General features: G+C 58.9%; 2 protein-coding genes across 14 annotated transcripts; one reads left to right on the top strand and one right to left on the bottom strand.

Moving 5' to 3' along the window:
- The first annotated feature begins 693 nt into the window (after positions 1 to 693).
- On the top strand, positions 694 to 8,674 carry CDK10 (cyclin dependent kinase 10). Of its 13 annotated transcripts, none has more exons than XR_007191039.1 (13): positions 694 to 818; positions 3,386 to 3,497; positions 4,110 to 4,181; positions 4,737 to 4,839; positions 5,010 to 5,091; positions 5,178 to 5,245; positions 5,863 to 5,915; positions 6,081 to 6,150; positions 6,733 to 6,792; positions 6,971 to 7,094; positions 7,172 to 7,311; positions 7,557 to 7,690; positions 7,997 to 8,058. XR_007191039.1 is itself a non-coding variant. In XM_026494562.4 (13 exons), the coding sequence occupies exons 1-13, from the start codon at positions 732 to 734 to the stop codon at positions 8,092 to 8,094; spliced, it is 1,083 nt and encodes a 360-aa protein (XP_026350347.1). In that variant the 5' UTR covers positions 694 to 731; the 3' UTR covers positions 8,095 to 8,674. The 13 variants fall into 13 exon arrangements, 12 of the variants coding, with proteins under 12 accessions (XP_026350347.1, XP_048079797.1, XP_057170113.1 ...); XM_026494562.4 differs by having other exon boundaries at positions 3,425 to 3,497; positions 7,638 to 7,690; positions 7,997 to 8,674; XM_048223840.2 differs by having other exon boundaries at positions 7,638 to 7,690; positions 7,997 to 8,674.
- On the bottom strand, positions 8,625 to 13,410 carry SPATA2L (spermatogenesis associated 2 like). The gene is made up of 3 exons (XM_026494560.4): positions 13,283 to 13,410; positions 12,734 to 13,037; positions 8,625 to 10,645 (listed from the first exon to the last, which is right to left on the bottom strand). The coding sequence occupies exons 2-3, from the start codon at positions 13,034 to 13,036 to the stop codon at positions 9,707 to 9,709; spliced, it is 1,242 nt and encodes a 413-aa protein (XP_026350345.1). The 5' UTR covers position 13,037; positions 13,283 to 13,410; the 3' UTR covers positions 8,625 to 9,706.
- Positions 13,411 to 15,459: the final 2,049 nt, after the last annotated feature.

Raw genomic sequence — 15,459 nt, 5'->3', positions numbered from 1 at the left:
CATTTCTGTTATTTGACCTACAAATAGCCCTCCTCCTACCCGTCCTGAGAATCTCACACAAATAATGTAAAAACGATACGAATTCTAATTTCATTAGCTAGAACGTTAGCTTATGAATGAATTGAAAAAGGACTGGAGTGACGTGAATAGGACAATTTTAGTTTAAATTAAATGATTCTGACAAAGTTACGGTTGATTTCATAGTTGTCACGTTGGCTTGGCTTACGCTGCGCCCCCGCCCCGTCCGCTCACCCTCCTGCCTCCAGCATCACAGTCGGCCTCGTTCAGCTCGCCCGCCCGCCTGCAGCGACAGGGCCTCGCAGGTGGCGGGCGCTCCACCCGCACCAGCCAGGAGCGCAGCGTCCCAGCCGCTCGTCCCGTCCTTTCGGACGCGCGCTCCGCTCCCCGACCCGGCGTGGCTCCACAGTCGCCCTCGCGAGCTCCAAGGGAGCCCCCCTCCCCTCGCCCCTGGGCCTCCTCCCCGTCCTCCTCCGCCAGCGGCCGTGCCTCAGCACCCCAGCGGTCTCAGGTGCGCGCGCTTGAAACGGAACCAAGCCCCGCACGTCGGTAGCGCCAGTGGGTGGCAGGAACGCAGGTCCTCCCGGGGTCTTCGGAAGGTTTCCCGGGTAACCGCCGCCAAGGTGCAAATGCCCCGGAAGTACGCCACGCGCCTGCGCGGAAGAACCTCGTCTGCGCCTGCGCACACGGGCAGTGGGCGGCCTGCGCTCGGCATGGGGGACACGGAGTCCGAGTCGGAGCAGATCCGTCTGAAGTGTATCCGTAAGGACGGCTTCTTCACGGTGCCTCCGGAACACAGGGTGCGACGGCGGGCCGCTCGGGGTAGCTCTGCCGGCGGCAGGGCGGGACCGGAACGCCCTGGAGCCCCTTAGTGTCTCGCTAAAGCGTTGAGGTTTCCGATGTGGGCGGGAACGACAGTCCCAGAGTTCCTGGCGGCCGGCGCGGAAGCCGGCGGTGGTCTTCCGAAACCGGGGGCCGGGGGCCGGAGCTGGTGGCGGGCCCCGGGGCTCCGCAGCAGCCGGCCGCCGCTGGAAGAGCAGGCTCCGGGCTCTCGGGAATTTCCCCGTGGGCGGACTGGCCGGCGTGCCCCGCGCTGGCTTTGACTGGGCCAGGCGGCGCCGCACCTGAGAGCCGGCAGCCTCCGTGTGTGTCTCGCTCGGCGCGAGGCCTCTGCGCGCGCTCCTGTCGTGTAGTCCAATCAGCGGCCCTTTAGAAGAGGGGGGTAGTGAAGCTTGGGGGTGTGGAGTGACTGTCGGAACTCTGGTGGCTGCACTGCGTTGTAACCGGTGCTCTGAGAGGCCGGTAAGGATCCTGAACGCATGGTGGCAGTCCACGGGCCGCTGTGCAACCCCCAGAATCCCAGCAGGTGCTCCCTGCGTTCCCAGGACGAGGCAGTGCGTGACGGGAAGCCTCTCACGGGGGAGCTCAGACACCCAGAGGAGTACGCTCGAGCGGGTGCTTCCGGCTGTGAAAGTATCAGGATTTCAGAGGAAGAACTGTGTTCAGCTGGGGGGAAATGTTTGTAAAAGAAATTGCTGCTGGACTAGTAAATGTGACTAGGATTTTGACACGCAGAGACAAGGAAGCCTGACATAGCAACCTGGAATGTCAGGAGCAATGTCACAGAGATGAGAAACAGTGGGAATAGGAGAGAGAATGTGAGTAAGAACTGGGGGGAAGAGGAGGCCGAAGTGAGATCAGAGCTCAGTCCAGGCGATTCTGACGTGGTTCCCCAGGTGGTAGGAAGGAAGGAGATGGAGGCAGACGAAGGAAAAGACGAGAGGCTGTTAGAATTTGAACCTTGCTGCATGTGCTTCCTAGACCCAAGGAGACATGCTCATTTAGTCATCTACAAACATCCTGCATAATGAAGATAATGTTAGGGGACAGGCTCTCCACTAGCACTGAAACCCCAGAATAGTGTGGCTCAAGTACAGGACTTTAGGGGAGACTGGGTGGCTCAGTCAGTTAAGCGTCCAACTTGTTTGTTTCTTTTCTTTCTTTCTTCCTTTCTTCCCTTTCTATCTTTTCTTGATTTTATTTATTTATTTGGGGGGGGCATGAACAGGGGGAGGGCCAGAGGGAGAGGGAGAAGCAGACTCCCGGCTGAGCAGGGAGCCCGATGAGGGACTCAATCCCAGGACCCTGGAATCATGACCTGAGCCAAAGGCAGGCCCTTAACTGACTGAGCCACCCAGGAACCCCAAGTATCCAACTCTTGATTTCAGTTCAGGTCATGATTTATCTCAGTGTTTTGAAAGGGAACTCTGTGTCAGGGCGTGGAGCCAGCTCAAAATTCTCTCTTATTTTTCTCTCCCCTGACATTGCAGAGAGAGGCAGCTCTCTTCCACAAAGTGGGGCCAGGCACTCAAGTTATCTGTCTTGTAGATCTGCCTGCATCTCGGCCAAATCCCACCCTGCTTCGGGAGCAAAAAGGAGTGGGCGGCAACCAGCTTCCTTTGGTCAGGAAGTCCCTTTCTGGAAGCCCTTGTCTTTTCTGCTCACATCCCATTGGCAAAAATTTAGTCAAGTGGTGTAATAGCTGCAGAGTACCATGGTGGGCAATAGAGCTGCCAGCTAGGTAGCCACGTGCCACCGGACAGTGTTTCCTGACTCGAAGGAAATAATACTGTGTGGGTGTTGGAGACGGTTAAGTCTCTGCCACAGAAGCCTCTCACTGTGTTTGGTAGAAGCTTTGTTTCCAGAGCATAATTTTTTTTTTAAAGGTTTTATTTACTTATTTGACAGAGACAGCGAGAGAGGGAACACAAGCAGGGGGAGTGTGAGAGGGAGAAGCAGGCTTCCTGCCGAGCAGGGAGCCCAATGCGGGGCTCGATCCCAGGACCCTGGAATCATGACCTGAGCCAAAGGCAGACGCTTAACGGCTGAGCCACGCAGGCGCCCCGCCAGAGCATAATTTAGACTGGTGCTGCTCAGTAGTCTTCTTGAGATGATGGAAATGTTTCTTTCTATGGACTCTCAGTCCTGGGGTTGTGAGTTCAAGCCTACTTTAATAAAAAAAAAAAGTTGCTTTTTGACTCACCCAGTATGGCTGCCATGAGCCACGTGGCACCGTGGCTCACAATACACATGACAGCTCAGGAAACGAAAATTTACTGTAATTAATTTTAACCGTATGTGGCCAGTGGTTATTGTTTGTAGACTGCATACATCTGGACCATGGGATTGGAAGGGAACAGGCTGTCTGTGATACTGCGTTCAACATGTCTGCTGGCCCAGTAGCATCATTCCTCTTTTCTCATTTCAAAGCCCAAGTGTGTGGTTATATTTGATTGGTTAGCAAAACATGAGTGAGCTCCTTGGTACAAATTAAGCATGAAATATCCATCTTTAGTTGTTCTGTTAGCTGCCCAGGCCCTGCACTGCCAGCACCTCTGTCTTTCAGCTGGGACGGTGTCGGAGTGTGAAGGAGTTTGAGAAGCTGAACCGCATTGGGGAAGGCACCTATGGCATTGTGTGTGAGTGGCTGAGATGGGGGCCCTCAAGCGCGGGGGACTGTCCCAGCAGGAGCCGTGTTAGGGCTTTTAGCCAGGGCAGATGTTGTGCGAGTGACCTGTAATCCGTGGTGTCATTACCATCATTGTAAGCATCAGATTGCCAGTGAGGTTACAAGTGGAGGGAACCGTTAGAGCAGAACCTAGAACTTCCAAAAGCAGCCAGGGCTGCATTGTGTAGCGGCTGGGACGTTGCTGTGTATCGTCCTGATAAGGGTTTGGAAGCCGCACACGTTAGTGCCTTGAAGAGCCTCCCTTTGCACAAAATAAGGGTTTTTTTCCTAGATAAAATATCTTATTTGCTGCTAGAACATAGTAAACAGAAGGCAGAGTGGTGACCTGCATCTTGACTAAGGAGGAAAACTTAGAGGGATCTTTTTGTAATTAGCTCCCCAGAGCATGTGTCTAGTGGGGCTGGAGGTGCTGCTTGCACAATTGGGACCTAGTGTCGCTGGGAATCCAGTTATCAAGAAGAGAAAGGGGACCCCCAGAGTTCAGAACGAGACCCCTGTGTGGCACAAGGGTGTGTGATGCAGGATCAAGTAAGATACCGTCACGGATGAGTTTTCATTCCAGATCGGGCCCGGGACACCCAGACAGATGAGATTGTTGCCCTGAAGAAAGTGCGGATGGACAAGGAGAAGGATGGTGAGCTCAGGTGGGAGGGGCAGAAAGGTGCCAGTTTTCTGAAGCTTCCTCTGGCCTGAGCCCCTGGTGCTGAGAGCGTCTGCATGAGGGTTAAAGGGGACCTGTTTCTGGGAGGCTCTAGCCTGGCCTTCGGTCCTGTCATTCTCCAGCCCCTCGCCCTCACCCCCATACTCTAGGCCTTAGCTCCCCTGAACCCTGGGCAGTTCATCATCTCCCTCTGTCTGGTGGCTGCCCTATCTTCTGTCTCAGCCCAGCCGTCACCCCTCTACCCAGCCCTCCCTGCCTAAGACCAGGCTGGCAGCCCCTATGCCCCACACACCCCTGATTGCTACCCCCCTGCACCTCCCTGGCTGCCCATGCAATTAGGGCCTTGCTGTGCTCACTGTGGACCCCTGTCCTGTACAGTGGTCGGTACAGAGAGTTGCTGCCTTGCATCACTGATTGAAGGAGTGTTAAAGGTGCATGTTCAGGTGGCCTTGATTCTCCCTAAGGTTATCAGCAGAGCCCTGACAGGGGTAGGGGTGGGGGTTCACTGAGGAGGCTGTCTGGCTGCAGGGGTCCCCATCAGCAGCCTTCGAGAGATCACACTGCTCCTTCGCCTTCGACATCCAAATATCGTGGAGCTAAAGGAAGTGGTTGTTGGGAACCACCTGGAGAGGTATGCAGTCTGCTGATCCTCTGCACTGGGCCTTGCTGAGCCTGCTTTGCCTGTCCCCCTCCCTGTGCTCCCCCCAAATCCATTTCCTTGCTCCTGCAACCCCAGGAGGGTCCTTTGACCTACCTGGGTGGACGTGGGAGGTGCCCTGTGTCTTCCCCTTTTCCTTCCAGCATCTTTCTGGTGATGGGTTATTGTGAGCAAGATCTGGCCAGCCTTCTGGAGAACATGCCAACACCCTTCTCTGAGGCCCAGGTGTGAGGCTGGGGGCTCTGGAGTGGAAGCACTGTCCCAGGTCCTTGTGTGGCGCATTGAACTGATGCATCCTGCCCTTTGCGTAGGTCAAGTGCATTGTGCTGCAGGTGCTCCGAGGCCTTCAGTACCTGCACCAGAACTTCATCATCCACAGGTAGGAGGGGCCCCAGATGCGGAGAACGGCGTGATCCTGGAGGAGGGTGGGGCCCGAAGGGACCTGGAGTGCAGGTTCATGACACATGGGGAGGGTGACTGCCAGTCCTGACCACTGGAGAGGAAATGACCTGGCCTCAGTGTGGTTCTCTAACTGTTCCTTGGGGCAGGATCCAGACGTAGACAGCACCTGCTCCCCGCCCCCCCCGCCCCTGCCCCACCCCTGGGGGAGCTGACGGTGTGTGTGTAATCAAGGCTACAAGAAGTCCTGCAGTGGACAGATTCCTCCTGGAGTCTCATCACACACACGAGGAAAGTGGGGGATTTTCCAGGCTCAGGGCAGGACTGTGCAAGCAGCGGCTTCTCGTGTTTTAGGGGCAGCTGGTGCAGCCCTGGGTGGGGAATGGGCACAGGACTGGCCGTTAGGCCTGAGAAGAGTACTGAGAGCTGGTACTCCCAGCTGCAGGTTGGCCTTACACTGCCTACTCTCCCCGTGTTTAAAAAGTTCCAACAGGGGATGTGTAGGAAAGCATTCTGAGTCTGCCTGTGATGCTGACAACCTAGTTGCTGCATGGGGCTCACATCCTGGGAATCACTGATGTTGCCTTTCTGTCCCAGGGACCTGAAGGTGTCCAACTTGCTCATGACCGATAAGGGCTGTGTGAAGACAGGTGGGTGCTGGGTGCCGGCAGGTGTCTCTGTGAGTGCCACCTGGGGCGGGGGAGCAGGTCAGTGCTCGCCAGCCCTCCAAGGTCTAGGAGCTGGTACGCACGGGGCAGCTCCTTAGCCCCCACGGGGTGACAGGCTACCTCTCCTACCTCTCTGCCTTGTCACAGCGGATTTCGGCCTGGCCCGGGCCTATGGCATTCCAGTGAAGCCAATGACCCCCAAGGTGGTCACACTCTGGTGAGTCCCTTAGGATGCATGTGCCTGGTGGAGGAAGTTTGGGGGGTTGATCCTGCTGAACCAGCAGAAGGCTCCTGAGGGTGTTGAAGCTACAGACGGCCGCACACACTCATAGAGGCTGGGTCTAGGACAGCTTCCTGAGACAAAGGGGCTGTCAGGGGGACGGATGACAGCATGGCTGGGGGGACTGCCCTGCCTGGTTCTGAGCCTTCTCAGGAAGGGGAGGTCGCTTCACAGACTTCTGTCTGTGGGGTGGGGCGGTTTATGCAGCTTTCTGTAGTTTTTTCTCACTTACGTTTTTAAGAAGAAGCAGAACAGGGTTGTGGTTAGCGATAGGAGGTTGAAATCCCGTCTTCCGCCGTGTGTCGGCCAGCCCCATCTATAGACTGGGCTGACAGTAGAGCCATAGGAGCCGCCCAGCAAAGTTACTGTGCGCGTCGCCCACATTTGCAGGGCTGAGAGGACGAGGCGGTCTGAGCCGGGGCTGGCAGTCTGGAGCCCGGGCTGCCTCAGGCTGTCAGGAAGGCTGGTGGAGACCCAGGCTTCACTGTAAGATACGAGGGGGAGTACTTGTGTTTGCAGGTACCGAGCCCCCGAACTGCTTTTGGGAACCACCACTCAGACCACCAGCATCGACATGTGGTGAGACATGGATGTGGCTCCCGGGGCCTGGGGGACGCACTGGGGTGGGTCTCATGGGGGCTGGCAGGGACAGGGGCAAGGCTGGGGTCTTTGCCAGCCTCCCAGCCCCCAGGAGAGGGGGAGGGCCAAAACCTGGGATCCCAAGAAGCAGCATGAGAACGTAGCTTCTCCTCTGTAGGGCCATGGGCTGCATCCTGGCTGAGCTGCTGGCCCACAAGCCCCTTCTCCCCGGCACATCCGAGATCCACCAGGTGGACCTGATTGTGCAGCTGCTGGGGACGCCCAGTGAGAACATCTGGCCAGTGAGTGCTCGGCCTCTTGCCCTCACCTGCCCTCCTTCCCCGGGCAGGCCCCTGTGCTCACCTCCTGCTCCCTGCAGGGTTTCTCCAGGCTCCCACTGGTGGGTCAGTACAGCCTCAGGAAGCAGCCCTACAACAACCTCAAACACAAGTTCCCGTGGCTCTCAGAGGCTGGCCTGCGCCTGCTGAACTTCCTCTTCATGTACGACCCCAAGAAAAGGTGCTGACCTGGTCTGCAGGCAGGGGTGGGGACCCCTCAAACCCGAGCCCTCCAAAGGGGGATTTTCAGAACTCAGGCCACGCTGCCACAGAGATGCCCCCTCCCCAGACACGGACATGTCCACCCCCAGTTTGGGTGCTCCCTGCCCACCCAGGTCATGGAGCCCATTCTGAGTTTCCCGTCTGTTTCTGGGCCCCAGACTGCTGCTGGCCACTCACATTTTGTTGTCTGGAAACTTGAACCAGAAGCTGTGGAGCTGGGGGGTGTGAGGGAAACCAGCCTCAGTGGCACCCAGGATCCTGTTAACACAGAGGCCACCTCTCCAGGGCAACAGCTAGAGACGGCTTGGAGAGCTCCTACTTCAAGGAGAAGCCCTTGCGTGAGTCTCCCGTGTAGCCCCCGAGCCCCGCTGGATGCTTGTCCTGTGCGCTTTCTGTCCAAGGTGGGGGTGTCAGGCCCGGCCTCACACAGCGCCTCAAGCCCAAGGGATGGTGGGGCGGGCTCCTGACAGAGGCCTTTCCAGGTGGCGTGGCCCCGGGTGGGCGGGGGTGCACGCAGAGGCCTACGTGGGTGCTCACTGGCCACACAAACTGTTCCCTGAGGGGAACAGAGGGAGACGCGATCCCAGGGCCCATCACGGACGCAGAGTGGGCTTCTCAGACCCAAAATGCACTCCTCCCCGCAGCCTGTGAGCCGGAGCTCATGCCTACCTTCCCCCACCACCGCAACAAGCGGGCCGTCCCAGCCACGTCTGAGGGCCAGGGCAAGCGCTGTAAGCCCTGACAGGTGGGCCCCTCCGCCAGGCGGGCACATCTGCGGTGGACAGCGATGGAATGGGGAGGCCTCTGCAGTCCAGGCCCACGGGGCTGCTGGGATCCACCTCCTCCCTTGGCTGAGACTGACCTGCTCCAGCCGATGACACCTCTTCCCCAGAAGGGCGGGGAGTGGCCCCTGAAGGGGCAGGACGCTCATTCTGGCCACCTGTTCCCACATCCTCAGCTGGTAAAAGCTTGGGACCCTCCCTTCGCAGGAGGAAACACCCGCTGGGCCCAATTCGTGTGTGTTGCTGGCTTGGGATGCACAGACTTCACATAGTTGCTTGTGTCCCCTCCTGGTCACCAGGGTCTGTCCGGGGCAGGGAGAGGCGGCAGTGACCCCCCCACACACACACCTGGCACAGCTGGTGCACTCAGAAGAGGCAGGAGAGATTGGGTGTGGTCACATCCCACCTGACGGACTGGGGTCTGAGGCCCAGAGGGAAAGGGGCATGAGTCCGTGCTAACAGGAACTCAGAAAAGGTTTTCTCACAGGCATGAGCGTGTTCAGTGTCCTTTAATGAACGTTAATGTTCTGATTCATGTGACATGACGGTGGTTCTCTGAGTGCTGGGGAGACGGGGGGGGGGGGTGGGAGAGACAGACGGGGGCAGAGCGCCTAGTGAGGAGGGGCCAGCACAAAAGACGGGCCCCTGTCCCCTCTAGTCCTGCGGCTGAGTAGTTCCCAGGGGAAGGGGCTCTGCCTGCCTTCCTGCCTTGGCCTCGGAAGTCGGCCTTAGCACGTGGCTGCTCAGGAGCCCAGACCCACCTTTACCACTGACGCAGGGAGAGTTCTCAGGAGGGAAGCCTGCACGGCCTCCCCCCCGCCTTCCAGAGCTGTGCAGCCAAAAGCGAGCAGCAGGGTGGCATGTGGGGTGCTGACTGCTCGGAAGCCCCACATTCTACCCGCAAGGGGAGTGACACAGCCCATCCAGGCTCCACTAGCCGCCTCTGCTCTGGACTTCTGGGGCCACCTCAGTCTGTTTTGAGGTCAGATCATTCCTTCCGCACTTGCGGACCAAACTTCCTGGCCCATCTGGTCTCCAGCCAGCCCTCTGCTCATTCAGCTCTGGCTCATGACACCTCTGGGCAAGGGGCTAGGTCAGCCATGGACCTCGCAGAGCCCCCAGACTGGTCACAGTGGCGCTCAGTGGCCCCCAAGGACACCCCTGTGAGGAGAGTCTCCTCTGGACATTTGGAGGGACGTGGTGTTCTGAAGGACAGCTGTAGGGCTCAGATCAGGAGCTACACGCTGAGTGCTGGGCCCTGCAATGAGATTGGGGTGGGAGGAGGGGGAGGGCCCTTTGTTGGGTGTAGGCTTGGTGGTAAGACTCCTCCATGCAGCACATTTGGACGTGAGCCTGGATGCTGGGCGCAGGGGGTAGGGAGTCAGCCAGGTCAAGGCAGGGGCTTCCCATGGAAGGCAGGACCCCACATCCTGCCTCATGAAGCCCAATTCCCCACCTCGCTGTGCCCAGGAGTCCCCAGGGGTTAGGGTGGTCGGGGGCTTAGGCCCAAGAACTGATGAGGCTCAGGGAAGCACCACAGAAACAGTCTCTGGAAGGCTCTTGAGGCTGGGCCTAAGGTTGGGCCCCGGGTCCGTCGTAGAGCAGGGTGTCCACCTGTGCGCGTTGCAGCCAGAGGCGCCGCTGGGTGTCACTGAGCAGTGGGCGGAGCACGTGGCCTGGACGGCAGGTGGGCAGGGCGGCACAGTGGGGCCCGTGCAGCTGACGACAAGTATCACAGCAGAGGGTGGGCAGGGCACCAGGAGCTAGGCAGCTGTGTGCCTGGTAGCCGGGGGGCTGGGGGCTGGACCGCCCAGGGCTCCCTGGGGCTTTGGGAGCAGCCACGTCTGCAGGCTGACTGAGCAGCTCACGTCGCAGGGAGAGGAAGGAGAAAGCTGTAGGCTCTGGCTCCAGCTCCTCCTCCGAGGCCCCATAGGGTGGGCTACTGGACTGTGGCAGCACCTCTACCTCCCCTAGGGGCTCCCAGGCCCCGCCCCTGGCCCCCCACAGTTTGGCGCTCTGTTCCCACAGCAGAGGGTGGCAGGCCAGCTCGGGGGGTGGTGAGTCGGGGCCTGGTGAGGGCCCACCGTACAGGCTGGCCTCCTCCGAGCCCTCATCCTCCTGCAGGTCCCGGTAGAGGTCCAGCGGGCTCTGGTAGACGGTTGGGGAACCCCGGGGGGGCAGAGGTGGTGGCTCCTCTTCCCGGGCCAGCCGTTGCTGCAGCCAGGCCACGCAGGAGGCCACATCTGCACTGGCCCGCCGGGCCTGCAGCAGCTCATCCGCTGGTAGCACGCTGGTGCCCAGCTGCGCCAGCACCTCGCCTAGGATTTCACACTCCAGCCGGAGGGCGAAGCAGCCCAGGGCCACTTGCACCAGTTGGCAGGCGGGTGGCAGGGCAGCCATCATGAGGCGGTGGTTGTCCCTGGGCACGTAACCCATCTTCTGGAAGCTCTGGAGGAGGAGGTCCTCGGAGAGGGCACCCTTGAGCACGTGCACATAGCCCCCTGAAAAGGTCTGCAGAGGAGGGTCTGGTCAGCAGCAGCCCACTCACCCACAGACCTGACCCACGCTCAGGCTTGGTCTGGCCTCGGCCTATTTGGGCTCTGCTGACACCCTTCAGAGGGGTTGCTCAGCGACACGCTTGCACCCAGCTCTGCAGACCCACTTCCATGGCTGGGGCAGGCCCAGCTGATAAATCAGAACAAAATAAAGAGCTCTTATGTTAAGAAATCTCACTTCTGTAGCAGCCGGGTGACTCAGTCAGTTGAGCATCTGCCCTCAGCTCAGGTCATGGTCCCAGGGTCCCGGGATCAAGTCCCGCGTCAGGCTCCCTCTCCCTTTCTTCCTCACCCCTCACTCCTGCTCTTGCTCACTCTCTCAAATGAAATCTTAATAAAAAAAAACAAAACAAAAAACTCGCTTCCCTTGGGGTCTCCACCTCCTGTCACCCCTGGGGTTTTGCTGAGATTTGGTCAGGCAAACACAAATAGGGGTGCTTATCTGCTCCGACACGTTGTTCTGAACGCCACCTTCCCACTTCCCCTTCTGGAGAGCTTTCCCATTGGCACAGAGGCTGAGCCATTCATTTTTCCAACTGTGTAGCATTCCATCACGTAGGTGAAACGTTTTTTGGAGGCTCTAATGTGCAGCTGGGCTGAGAGCCTGGGAATACCAGATGGGAAAGTGCTTTCTAGGCTGCAGTCCTGTGGGGAACTGGAAGGGCTTCAGGATGATGGTCCTGGGGACACCTGGCTGGCTCAGTCGGTTAAGTGTCCAACTCTTGGTATCTGTTCAAGTCATGATCTCAGGATGGTGAGATTGAGCCCCGCGTCGGGCTCCCTGCTTGGTGAGGAGCCTGCTTCTCCCTCTCCCTCTGCCTACCATTCTCCCTTGTGTGCGCGCTCTCTCTCTCTCTGTCAAATAAATAAGATCTTAAAAAAAAAAAAAAAAAGTGATGGTGCTGTGCCTCCCCCAGTTCTAAAATTCCAGAACTCTGGGATCTGGTCAGCATTCCTCCGCTTACGGCTTCTGACGCACCTCCCGCAGACTGAGCGCTGCCGTGGGCAGGCACTGTACTTTGCCTTCACCCCTCACAACCGACCTTGGACTGGACTACTCTTGTGTCTGTTTCACAGATGAGGACATGGGTTCAGAGAGATTAGGTAACTTGCACAAAGCTACACAGTTAAGAGTAAGCAGAACCAGATCCCAACCAGGTCTGCCCAACACTGAAGCCCAGGAGCACCTTAAAGGCGGACCTGTCTACTCTGTTCTTGGCTTCCCATGGGGCTGCTGCTTGAGGGTGCCTCCCGCCCTGTTATCTGAATGAAATGTCCTAGAACCTCTGGCCGGCAGGTGTCCCCATGAAGCAACGGGCTCCAGAGCTCACCTCTTGAGAGACAGGAGGAGTGGAGGAGAGGAGGGTGGGGTGAGAGAGAAGGAGAGGGAAAGAGGGAGGAGGGGGGGAGAGAGAGAGGGAGAGAGGCTGCTGCTGCCATGGCAACCAGTGGAGGTGGACTCGCCCACGTGCCCAATGACATCAGCACCTTCCTACTCTTCCAAATTAGCTTTGGAGGCCAAATGCCTGCCCCCTCCTGCAGGCCAGCATTTCACCCACAGGGGTGACCAGTGCAGACCCCAGTGTAGGCAGGGCCTCCAGCCCCTACCTACTTCACAGGGGATACACCCACGCAATCTCCTGCTCTATAAATGGGATCATGGAAGGATTGGGATGACCATGGAACCTCAAGTCCCTCCCATGCACCTGTCCTGGGATTTCTGTGCTACAGGGGCTGTGAGGCCACTTTAGGGGAGGACACTGATTCAAGCTTTGAGAAGCAAGGATTTCCCCAAGGCAGGCACCCGGACTGGGTGGCCTCGGCCCGCACGACGTTTTCAGCCGTGGGAGTGCGGGTGAGGGGGCGGGTAATGGGGGGAGACACCTTGGCCAAGAGCTGCCCCAAAGTGCCCCAAACCTCTTCTGAGCCCTGTGAGACCCACTCAGCTCTGCAGACACCCGAAATCCCTTGTTCCAGATGGTAGCCTCCGCCCCACAGGACACAGCAGCCTGAGCAGGGGAGCCCCCTCGGCCCAGCTCCCTACCTTGATGGTGGTGAACTCCTTCCTCCAGGGCAGCAGGTACAGGTGCACAGCGGCCAGCTCCAGCAGCTCGAAGGCGCGGGCCAGGCCGCGCAGCGCGGGGGCCAGATCAGCGCGGCCCCACAGGCCGTCGGTGAGCAGCGCCAGCGCGTCGTCCTGCAGCGCCCCGTGCAGGTCGAAGTCCTCCACCAGGATCTGCCACAGCACCGCGCGCAGCGATGGGTCCCCGCACACGCCCGCGCGGCCACGCCGCAGCTCACGCTCCAGGCACAAGCGGTAGTCCTCGGACAGCGAGCTGCTGCCCATTCTGGCGGGCGGGGTACAGTGTCAGGAACCCGAGACCTCTCCCCGCCGGCTGTGCGCCCCCCCCGGAGCCCCCCCCCAGCATCCACATGTCCCCCTACAGCCCCGCGACCTCGCTGAGAGCCACCAGTATCTACAGCACCCCCCTTCCCTGGAGACCAGCCCCGCCAGCTGTGTCCCCCTCTCGAACAGAGACCCCCCACCTCGACCACCAGATCGTGCTCAGTGTCCCGCGAGGGACCGCTCTACCTGCCGGTCCCCAGCGGATCCCAATCGGCCGTCTCTCCGCTCGGACCTCTCCCGCGGCCCCGTTCTTCCGCCGCTGGCGGCTCCGCCCATCGGCCCTGCCCATGACGCTCGGGGGCGGGGCTTGCTCGGGAACCGCCCCCTCGGCTAACCGGGGTGGGGCCGAGCTGGGGGCGGGGCCTGGTGCCGCCCAGCTGAGCACCTGCCCCCGCTTCTCCTGCTTACCCGAGGCGCCCGGGCCGCCCTTGGCGGATCCTGGGCCGGGGCTGCTGGCGCGCGCACGGCGGGCGCACGAGGAACGTGCATCCCACCAGCCCCTCCGTCTGAGCAAGGCGCTGGCAGCGGCAGCCGCGGCGGAAGCAGGTGCTCCCAGTGCGCCCCCGGCCCAGCCCAGAGCTCAACGTGGGCACAGGGAGGTGCGTTTCGGCGTGGTTAAAACAGCAGCCTCAGGTGGGTGGGGCGGCCCCAGAGTCTTTCTGTGGGCTCAGCTTCCCGGCCCCTGAGAGCAGCATCTGGGGGTCCCTGAGGCGGGGTGAAGGCCCCTCCCTAGCTAGGCCTGCCTCGTTTCCAGGCGCCTGACCCGTGCGCTAGGGCCACTTGGGCGGAGGAGGGATGGGAGAGATTTAGTCCTTGGGGTTCCCAGCTCAGTGCAAGGAAGGTCTTCCGTAGACCTTCCTCCCTGGGCGGGGTCTGCCCTTGGTTTCTGGGCCCCTCCCCTCTCCAGACCACTTTGTTGAGATGCGACCTGCGGGGGGAGAGATTTTTCTCTTAGGAGTTTTCACCTGGCAGTGCGCTCGCTGCACGTGCGTCTTCAGATACTCGAATGGGACTTTTAGAAAAATCCTGTAACCAAGTTGGGGATCTCCTTGAAACATTTTGCTGGCCACCACTCAACACAGAGGCGTTTCACTTACCGTGTACTGAACCCAGCCCTAGGGCCACACCAACCGTGAGGAGACGGTTCGGGTCATCTCCTGCTCGTATGCGGAAGGGTTGAGCTTAACCATTGTCTTCAGTTCACCACTGAATCCATCGTGGTCTTCAGATGCGAGGCCTCTCGAATTGCATTCATCCATGGCCGTATCCCCCAGCCCTAAGAGGACTGTTAGAGTGTGGTGCGCCCGCTCCCTCGGTGCAGGACCGTGTCTTCAACTCCAAGTAGGTGGTGGTCTGCTGCTTCGGTTCTGCACTCAGTGCCGTTGCTGTGTGTGACTCCAGGCGATGGCTCTCCACTGTTGTTTGCTCCTCTAGGGCACGCGTGGCTCTTCTCAGTGTGACACTTGGAGCCAGACAGGTCTTTGCACCTGCTTCCACCCATAGAATGGAGGTGAGACATTATTTGACTTCTAGGTAAAGTCATTAAAACACCTTATTGTCTTGAGTTGCTTGCTCTTGGAATCTAGCCATCATATTGTGGGGGAGCCGGCAGCCACGTGGAGAGACCTTGCACTGGGCTAAATAATGTTCCCCCAGATCCGTGTCCACCTAGTACCTGGGAATGTGAGATTATTTGGAAACAGGTTCTTTGCAGATATAATCAAGTTAGGATGAAGTCATGCTGAATTAGGATGGGCCCTAAATCCAATACGACCGGTGTTGTCACAATAAGAGAGAAGTTAGGCACAGACATGGAGGAGGAGAAGGTCTGTGGCGATGGAGGCAGAGATTGGAGCTCTGCTACCAGCCGAGGACCGTAGGAGCCAGGACGATGGATTCTGCTGTAGTACTTGAGGGAGTGTGGTCTCCACTGCATCTTGAATTCAGATTCTAGCCTGCAGAACCTTAATAAATTTCTGTCGTTTTACCTGACTCAGTGTGTGTCATTGTGTTATGGCCGCCAGGGGAAACTAACACAGGCCTCACGTGGTTCTGAGAACGTAGTTGAGCCCCGACTGAGGTCCTAGCTGACAAGCATCCACAAAGCTCTAGATGATTCCAGTCCCTGACATTGGGTCACCCAACCTGGAAGCTGACCGAGCCGATGCTGGGGGTGCGGGGATGGGCTGCCCCCACTGAATGCTGCCCAGATGGAAGACTCACTGTTGTGTTTAAGCCAATGAGGTGGGGTGGTTTGTTACACAGGAATCAATGTGGGGCCACGTGCATTTACCACAGTCCCCCTCCAGCCTCCCTGGATGCCACACTGCCTGACTCCATCCGTGTACGTGTCCTCTGATGAC

This window comes from Ursus arctos, unplaced genomic scaffold (genome assembly GCF_023065955.2).
Source record: "Ursus arctos isolate Adak ecotype North America unplaced genomic scaffold, UrsArc2.0 scaffold_19, whole genome shotgun sequence".
NCBI lineage: Eukaryota > Metazoa > Chordata > Mammalia > Carnivora > Ursidae > Ursus > Ursus arctos.
Note: the sequence above shows the minus strand (reverse complement) of the source record. Positions and strands in the feature narration are given on the sequence as shown.

Coding starts and splice junctions, on each gene's coding strand:
- CDK10 (XM_048223840.2), top strand. CDS start 732: ATGGGGGACACGGAGTCCGAGTCGGAGCAGATCCGTCTGAAGTGTATC. Junction 4,840..5,009: donor GTTGGGAACCACCTGGAGAG/GTATGCAGTCTG, acceptor TTTTCCTTCCAG/CATCTTTCTGGTGATGGGTT. Junction 6,151..6,732: donor CCCAAGGTGGTCACACTCTG/GTGAGTCCCTTA, acceptor TTGTGTTTGCAG/GTACCGAGCCCCCGAACTGC.
- SPATA2L (XM_026494560.4), bottom strand. CDS start 13,036: ATGGGCAGCAGCTCGCTGTCCGAGGACTACCGCTTGTGCCTGGAGCGT. Junction 10,646..12,733: donor AGGAGTTCACCACCATCAAG/GTAGGGAGCTGG, acceptor CCTCCTCTGCAG/ACCTTTTCAGGGGGCTATGT.